Source organism: Artibeus jamaicensis, unplaced genomic scaffold (assembly GCF_021234435.1).
Source record: "Artibeus jamaicensis isolate MK-2021 breed Jamaican fruit bat unplaced genomic scaffold, CSHL_Jam_final scaffold_1283, whole genome shotgun sequence".
Lineage (NCBI taxonomy): Eukaryota > Metazoa > Chordata > Mammalia > Chiroptera > Phyllostomidae > Artibeus > Artibeus jamaicensis.
Genome location: NW_026522028.1, coordinates 6,615,226 through 6,624,231, shown reverse-complemented (window position 1 = coordinate 6,624,231; position 9,006 = coordinate 6,615,226). Strand labels below are relative to the sequence as shown.

Genomic DNA, 9,006 nt, shown 5'->3' with positions numbered 1-9,006 from the left:
CCATATCAGCAGGGCCTCAAAGTGTCCTTTCTTTTTCCAGTGCTAGCAGCTCTGTAGGATAGATCTCAGGCTGCACTCTCCATCAGCCTTCACTGAAGGGAAACCGTGCAGTGAGAGGGGTCATCCCATATTATCAGAGAGAAAATACAACCCTAAGGAGGAGACAAATTCAGAACTTGAATGGCGATTCTGCTTGGAACCAGGGATGATGGGAAATTCACCTGCATGCAACAGCCCCGCCCACTCCTGGGTGATGTGCTTTGGTTACATAAGGTCCACTTCATTATCCTCTTGTTGCATCTCACAGAGTTTGCAACTTCGTAAGAGCAGTTCTCCTCCAGGAGTCCGATTGAGGAATACACAGAGGGCTTGAGCAACCAACCAGCCCCGCCAAAAGAGGACATCACAGCCTCCATTCCTACCTTTAGCTATCGGCCCAGGATAGCTCAGAGATGGGTGGTCAGGGCGAGCTTCCCCTGCATCTCTCCATACCAGGTCTAAGGGAGCTAAGATCCTTAGTCTGTAAGTCTAGCCACCATTTAAAGAGAAGGAAGAGGTGCCGGTCCTCACAAGGAGGCAAACTGAGGAGCTTGACTGACGACTGATGATGATACTCACCAGCTCAGGAAACAAAGGAGCCAACCAAACTCTCGGCACTGAGTGTCCTCTGATAGGCAGGTAGACTGAGGCTCCCTTTGCCCGGGTCCCAGGGAGTGTCGAGGTGTCAGTGTTAGAGTAGCAGAGGGGAATGTGCCTGTCGAAGGTGCTCACGTCCTCTCTCTGTCATCCACCAGGTGCCCAGATCACCTTTTTGTTGGGCCCACACTCTTGTCGGCTTTCCTGAAAAACACCCATCATGCCTCGTGGTCACAAGAGTAAGCTCCGTGCTCGTGAGAAACGCCGCCAAAACAGAGCTGAGACACAAAGTCTTCAGAGCGCTGAGGCTGCTACAGAAGATGCAGAGGCCGCCTGCTCCTCCTCTTCAGGTCTGGCAGACGCTCCCTCAAGTGCCACCGGTGCTGGTCCTCTCCAGACACCTTCGAGTGACACAGCCAGCACCAGTGCTGCTGCAGGTGTTTCAGGCAAAAGATCTGCTGGAAAAGCCAAAGGCCGAGTTTGGAAAAGTAGAAGTTCCTCCCAGGCCTCACCTTCCCCTGAGAGCTTTGGCCTAGATATCCTCACTCAGAAGGCAAGTCACTTGGTAGACTATCTTCTGACTCAGTATCAAATGAAGGAGCCCATTAGAAAGGCAGACATGCTGAAGATAGTCCACAAATGGTACAGAAAGGACTTTCCTGAGATTCTCAAGATGGCCTCAGACCACATGGATCTGGTGTATGGTCTAGAATTGAAAGAAGTCAAGCCCAATGGTAACTTCTACACCCTGGTCCAGAATGAAGATGCCGCCAGCGATGAGAGTCTGAGCAGAGCCTGGAGATTTCCTGTAAAAGGGATTCTGATGCCTCTCCTGAGTGTGATCTTCCTGAATGGCAACTGCACCTCTGAGGAGGAGATCTGGAAATTCCAGAGTATAATGGGCATCTATGATGGAAAGTCTCACTTCATTTTTGGAGATACCAGGAAGCTTATCACCCAAGATTTGGTGCAGGAAGAATACCTGGTGTACCGGCAGGTGGCCAACAGCGATCCTCCACGCTACGAGTTCCTCTGGGGTCCAAGAGCCCACGCTGAGACCAGCAAGATGAAAATCCTGGAGTTCGTGGCCAAGATGAATGATAACGTCCCCACTGCCTTCCCAGCCTATTACGAAGAGGCTTGAAAGATGAGGGAAGAGAGAGCCCGAGCTGCACCCAGGGCTAGCAGTCCTTCCAAGGCCAGTGGTCACCCCAGAGCCACATCCAGCCACTACCCTCAGCCTGAGTGACGTCGAGATGGAGTGTTCCCTCTTTGGTTGGAGAGGCCTGTTAAGCAGCTTCCTAGTATGCAAAAAGTCTTGTTAGCAACCTTTGTGAGGGTGTTGTGCGTTTTCACATGGTGTGCTTTTAAACAGAACGTTTCCTTAGGTTCAGAATGGAAGTTTAAGAATGACAGGGATGACACATGTATTGCCATAGACCAGGTTAGCAGTAAGCGTGGTCTTATTGAAATACAAATTGGGACTCCTTCGATCACTTTTGTGATCCAGAAGAAGGTAACATGGCTTTAGGGTAGGAATATCTTTAGCGATGTAAAGGGAGATTACACTAACATAAGAGGCAACAGTAGATGGATACATAAAAGGGTAGATAAACTAAAAGTTGGCAACTTCCTGACTTTTGATTATAATAGATGTAGAACATTATTTTAGGTTCAGGGGTACAAACATAGTGAACACACATTTATATAACTTACAAGGTGTTCACCCCCATGAGTCTACAACCCACCTGAAACATATGTTGTTATTACAGTATTATTTACTATATTAACTGTGCCGTACCTGGCTGGGTTGTTAAAGGCAAGACAGGGACATGTCCCACCTGTAGATGAATGGCTATAGAAGATGTGGTACATGTATGAAACTCGTCACTCCTTGTTTTCCTTGCTGTATTTAGTCTTTTGTTTTGTAGCCTGTAAAGCTATATACCTGATTTGCTTATGTTTTCAAAAATGTTAGATAATATAAATGATAGTGAATCAGACCTCTTGGCTCATGGCTTTTATTTGACACACGCATTAATGGAGCATCAGCTCTTTGGAAGTCCTCGTGCCAACCCTGGGAATGTTTAGGCAAAAGAGACACTTCCTCTGCCCATGCAGTCTGATTGTAGGAGAAGCTGTCATTACTGAAGAAGGTGAGATTGTCTACTTCATAAGGAACACGTGAAAAGTAAAGGGGGAGCGGAGATAGCATATTACCTAGCCTTTGTGGCTAAGCAGAATCCATTCCCATTGGGAGGACAAGGAGTGACCCAGGGCCATATCCAGTTGCTTCTCTCATCCTGAGTGAGGTCTGAGGTGGAGTCTTCACATTGTGGTTGGAAATGCCTGTTGGCCAGCATGCCTAATGTGCATGCATACCTCGCTGACTCCTACTTTGAGGTCATTGTCAAGGGGTGTTCTGCTAAGAGAAACCCTATTTAGGTTCAGAACGGAAGCCTAGATGTGGCAGGGATCACAGACTTACTGTTGTGTGTCAGGTGGAGGAGCGAGAGTTTTGGTTTTCCCAGTTCACCTTGAAAATCCTTAAATCACTTTTGTGATCTGGAAGAAGACAGTATGGCATTCCATTTGGGCTGTATTTGGTAATGTGGAAAAAAACTCAAACACAATAGCTCTGATGAGAGCCTAGAGTGGTATGAAAATGTAAAAGTTGCTCCATTATGGCTTTGCCTTACTCCACTCAATGTTTCTTTTCTTAGCTTTGAAAGTTACATACATGGATATCCAGAGATTATTCAAAAATGAATGAGTTTAGGGGAAAGTAAAGTGATGCAGCCACTAAGGAAGATAGTATAGAGATACCTGAAAAAGTTAAAAATTGAACTACTATGTTCTGCGGCCATTCCACCATGGAGTACTTAGGTAAACGGAATCCCTAAGGTGAAGAGTTAGAAGTACCCCCATGTCCACTAACACAGTATGCACAGTAGTCACCACATGGAAACGACCTCAGTAACCATTAATGAATGAATGTGGGAAGGCAAGGTGATACTCCCACACACACACACTCACCCACTCAGGGAAAAAGATACATCAATCAGTGGTAAAAGAGAATGAGTCCCGGGTATTGGGGACAGCACGTGCTAGGTGAAAGAAGGGGTAAATTTCAAATGGTGCTCCTTCATTAAAACTTTTCAAACGACAGAAACAAATACTGTGTAGTATCCCTTATGCGAGGAATCTTTGAAACACACACTGATAAAGTAACTCATACATTGAAGATATTGATGTTTTCCCACTGGGTGGTGGTGGTGGAATGTGGTTGAAATTGGTGATGGTGGCCAAAGATGCAAACTTTATATTATATAATTAATAGCTCCTGAGGATGCAATGTACAGGATGATTACTAGTAGTTATCGCTAGTGTATTAGATGTGAATATAGCCAAGACAGTATATCTAAATGACCTAATTATATGCAAGGAAATAAAAAGCTGTGACTGCTGTAGTTCAGGGGAATGAGCTTCAGACTATGAAACAACGTATTGAGGGTTTCACTCCCAGCCAGGGCACAGGCCTGGTTTGCATGCCAGGATCCCAGTTGGGTGTGCTGGAGAGGCAACCACACATTGATGTTTCTCTTTTTCTCTCTCCTTCCCTTCCAGTCTTTGTATATAAATAAAATCTTTTTTAAAAGGGGAAAAAAGAAAAGTGTAGGTGATTTTTTCAGTGCCTATGTTAAAATACTTTACTTTCGACAAAATGCCAGTGTTTCATACATTCTACCCACAGACATTTAGTTCCTCACAGTTCCATAAGACAGGAATTGGGTGTGGAGTCCCTGGGATTCCTAGTTCAGAAGTCTTATAACTCTGCAATCATTGTTTCTGGAGGCTTTCTTCTCAGGTGGAGCTCAGGAGCTCCTTCCAATCCATGCATTTTGGTGGGAGCAGAATTCAGTTACCAGGAAGTGAAGGACTAAGGTTCCCATTTGTGTGCATGCTACGGGCTACAGATCATTCTCAGGCCTCTCTTAGAGCTTTGCTATGCTATACAGCACCTTCCATCTTCAAAGGTAGGCGGGGGAACTTCCCTCTCACCCTTTGAATTTCTCTCACCGAGAAAAGCTCCATCCGATTTAAGGTTCACCTCCTTAGCTCCCTATTTTAAGAATAGGATAATCTCCCTTTTTTAAGAATATCAGGCCCTGGCTGCTGTAGCTCAGTGGATTGAGCTCAGGCCTGGGAACCAGACAATCGCGGTTCGATTCCCAGTCGGGGCACATGCCAGGGTTGCAGGCCGGTTCCCTGCAGGCCACTTCCCAGCAGGGGATGCACGAAAGGCAACCATACATTGATGTTTCTCTCCCTCTCTCTTTCCCTTTCTCTCTAAAGATAAATAAATAAAAATCTTAAAAAATTATCAGATAATCTCCCTATTTTAAGAATATCAGATTTCAGACCTCCATTCTGTCTGCCAAATCCCTCATAGCAGCACCCAGATTAGTGTCTGATTCATTAACTGGAAGAAGATGTTTGTGCACCAGGACTCAGGAATGCAGGGGGTCTTCTTGGAATTGGGACTGCCTGTGTTCTTGAGGTATTTTGGTTATGTTTGTAATTACGAGCTTCATCCTTTAGAGGTACATAGAAGGATAAACATTGCTATTTTGTTTGACTCACAACAGCTTGAGGGAGAGGGTGACATAGACGAGACAAGACTGGCCCTGTGTTGATGTTGCTGAACCTGGAAATCAGTACCTAGAGCACTGGTTACATTGCACTCTCACTACTGCAGATGTCCTATTTTGTCACACAAATTATCCAGAGCACGAAAATTAAATCAAACTTAAAAAAAATGTAATTTTTTTTAGAGAGAATGGAAGAGCCGGCCAGAATAGGGAGGCATCAATGTGTAGTTGCCTCTCATGCACCACCCCTCCCCCCCGCTGGGGACTGGCCTTCAAACCCAGGCATGTGCCCTAGACTGGGAATCAAACCTGTGACTGTTCCATTCACAGGCCCTCACTCAATCCACTGAGCCACACCAGACAGGGCCTAAATGTCCAAAAAATTTAATAAAACAAGTATAATATAATATAGACTCATTAAAAGTAGCTCAAAATCACTTAGTTTATGATGGTATTGCCTAAGAATATTACTTATTTCCCACATTACTTAAGAACATTGTTGCAAACATTTCCAAAATATTCACTTAAACTTGGCCACATTCAACAAGACTAAGTATTCAATTACCAGTGGCACAGTATTCCACTTTTGAAAATTACCCTTAAGGCATACACTCAATCATAGAAAAACATATACATGTTCATGTATCGATTGATTGAAAAAGATGTGGTGTATCCACACTGAGCCAGAGCTGCAGCCCAGACTGTTCTACTGCAACTATGGCCAGCTGACTGTGCAGGGCATGTCTCGCACCTCCTCCCATCCCTAGTGAGGCCTGAGGCAGAGTCTCCACTTTGTGGTTAAAGAAAGCAGCCAGTTTTCTAACTAGTGAAACCCACCATCGGGCTCCTGGAAACACAGGGCATACTCTATTGTTCTACATTATGGGGGAATTGGAGATTGATCTTTTCTTTGTTTCTATTCTCAATGTTGTCCCTTTTGTTTAGTAGTTATTTAGCTCCAGAACCGAAAATTAGTGACATGGTTCAAACATATATTGGAGACCAGCAAGGTGAAAGGTATGAATTCTGGGAATGTGTAAAAATTGAAAATCACTGCATCATTCCTGTGATTTAGACCATGATACTATAATATTGAAATACGGACTTTTTAAAATAGGGAGGAGTTTTACCACACAGTAAAGCCTGTGTTACCATGAGTGTGGAAAAAATGTAAAAGGTTTTCAATGCTTCCTTTATTTTCCTCTTTTATATTCTATTAGAAGTGCAGAGTATAGATATGGATTTGGATTAGCTCAGCTAACTGAAAGATGTTGCAGAAATGAACTCATAATAAGGTTGACTTCTTGTACACTTGCTCTTTACAATTCCAAATATAATTCAGCATCTGTTCTTTGGAAGGCAGGATAATATTGGGGATGCTGTGAGAAATGGACCCTGCCATGTCTATCCATAGGCTATTAAAGTTTAAGAGCAGTTTTCATACACAGTAGGCAGACAAATACTCCATGAGATTGAGAGGGCCAGTAAAATTAAGGGGTCAGAAACAGGGCCTGAGGTTCCAGATTTCAGATCTAGGAGAGATGCTGCTCAGGACCAGAGTTCAATATTAAGAAAGTGAAATTCACATGGTGGAGGGTAATGTGAAGGTCACAGCATGGTGGGCTAGATGAGGTTGTGATGATGGTGGGAAGCAACCAGGCCCTCAGATGGTGTGTCTCAGAGTTGAAAGGCTTACACCTGCAATGGCAAACTAGCCTGACCAGTTCTTTTGAAATTTCCTTAATAGCCAATATCTTTTCCTTTCTTTTTTTAATTTTAAGGCTTTTTCTTATTGCTGTTGAATCACAGTTGTCCCAGTATTTCCCCTGTTGCTCTCCTCTGTCCTGCCCACACCCCTATTCCTCAGTCAGTCCCAAGTGTGTTGCCCATTATCCTGGGTCCTTAACATGTATGATGTACCTTGGCTAGAGGCTTCCCTTTCTCTCCCCTGGTCTCCCTTCCTCCTTTCCCTCTGGCCACTGACAGTTTGTTCCTTAACCCAAGGTCTCTGGGTCTGTTGTGCTTGTATGTTTATTTGTTAGTTAGTTAGTTAGTTAGTTAGTTAGTTAGTTAGTTAGTTTGTTTGTTTGTTTGTTTCACAATCATGAGTAGACCACAGAGAATCTCCACATGGCACAGGGAAAGATGCATCCTGTGCTCCTGTCCCTCTGCACGTGCCCACAGTGCACAGGCAACTGTGCACTTCAACGCCAGAGAAAAACTGTGAAGTAAGGGAGATGATCTGTGACTGAAACTTGGGAGCCATCGCGTTGGCACCCTTTGAGGTGTGTTAGGGAGTCAAAGCCCATTCTATTAAAATGGCATTCATGATAGGTTGCTGCTGTTGTTGTTCCTGCCATGTGGGAAACTCTAACCCAAGAGTACATTTTAGGGGATAGTGAAATTAATGAAAATAGGCCAGGATTGTTTGGAAGGAAGGTCAGCTAGCTGGGAAGAGAGTGAGTGCTGGAAACAAAGTTTCGAACATTAGAACAGTATTCAGCTGAAAAAACTCCCCTACACTCAAAATATGATTTAATCGGGAGAGGGGAGAATGTATTCCCAGATTTTTCTCAACAGCTCTCTGGACAGATTTTGGTATCAAAGGTACTAAAGCGATACATATTTGCTGATATCTACTGAATATTTTTGTATTTCTTTAAGGTGAGTGTTATTGCCTGATGTCGAAATAATTGTAATGAGAGATATCAAATATTGTGCAAAATCCCAATGAATTCCAGGCACTATACACATTTTTTTCACACACATGGAACCCCACTCATGAACCCTACCACAGAGGGCTTTAAAAAACCCACGACAAATGCAGAACCTGAAACTCATATCAACAACTAGGTGACAGCACTGGCACTAGGTCCCCTAGTCTGCATCTCTACTACCCCAAAGGACACCTCAGGTGGTAGAAAGGAAGACCTTGTGACCAAAACACTGGATGGACTACATAACAAGAGCAGTTAGAATACACACACAAATAGCAGACACGAATAAAGGAGAGATCATGCTTAGTGACAATATGATCAGCTACATGTGCAATATCACATACTGTCAAAACATCAGTCAGGGCTCACACACATCAAGCTCTACCCTTCTATGCTCCCTAAGCCAGGCTCATGAAAAGAAAGAATGTATCAGCTTTCTTTTCTCAGACAGCACAGCACATGGGCTCTGATATGCACTTCAGTTTCCTAACTCTACATTGCTGGGTGAGGGGACCCATTTTCTGCAGGTTTGCAATAAGGCAAATGCTCAAGTACTAGCAGGGAGGTGTCACCACCCAAGACGCCACTATTCAAGAGACAGGTGCCAAGTTCAGGATTCCCATGGCTGAAAGGTGAGGAAACAATCAGGCCAAATTAAGTGGATCAAAGAAAATATTAAGGAGGGTATCTCAGTTCCATACAAGGAGTCCAAGGCTCTGGAACATATGCTGAGGAACCTGCCTAGGGAGGAGTAAGGGACTAAGCCAGAACCTGAAGTCCTAGACTCACACCCTTATTGGATCTCCTTGGTAGCCTTGAAGGACAAAGATCGCATGAGGATGACCTTCATTTCCAACTTGGAATTCCCAGAAAAGTGCGATATTAATGTAACATGAGCAGAGTCAAGAAATCAAAGGCTAAAGTTACAGGACTGTTCACCTGTCAAAGTAAGGATCCCGAAGTGGATGGACTAAGGGTAGCACCCAGAGCATGAAAAGGAG

The 9,006-nt window shown here is 44.1% G+C and overlaps 1 protein-coding gene across 1 annotated transcript; it reads left to right on the top strand.

Annotated features, from left to right (window-relative positions):
• The first annotated feature begins 856 nt into the window (after positions 1 to 856).
• On the top strand, positions 857 to 1,780 carry LOC128625960 (melanoma-associated antigen B4-like). Its single transcript, XM_053655841.1, has one exon. It carries the CDS (start codon positions 857 to 859, stop codon positions 1,778 to 1,780), a length of 924 nt encoding a protein of 307 aa, XP_053511816.1.
• Positions 1,781 to 9,006: the final 7,226 nt, after the last annotated feature.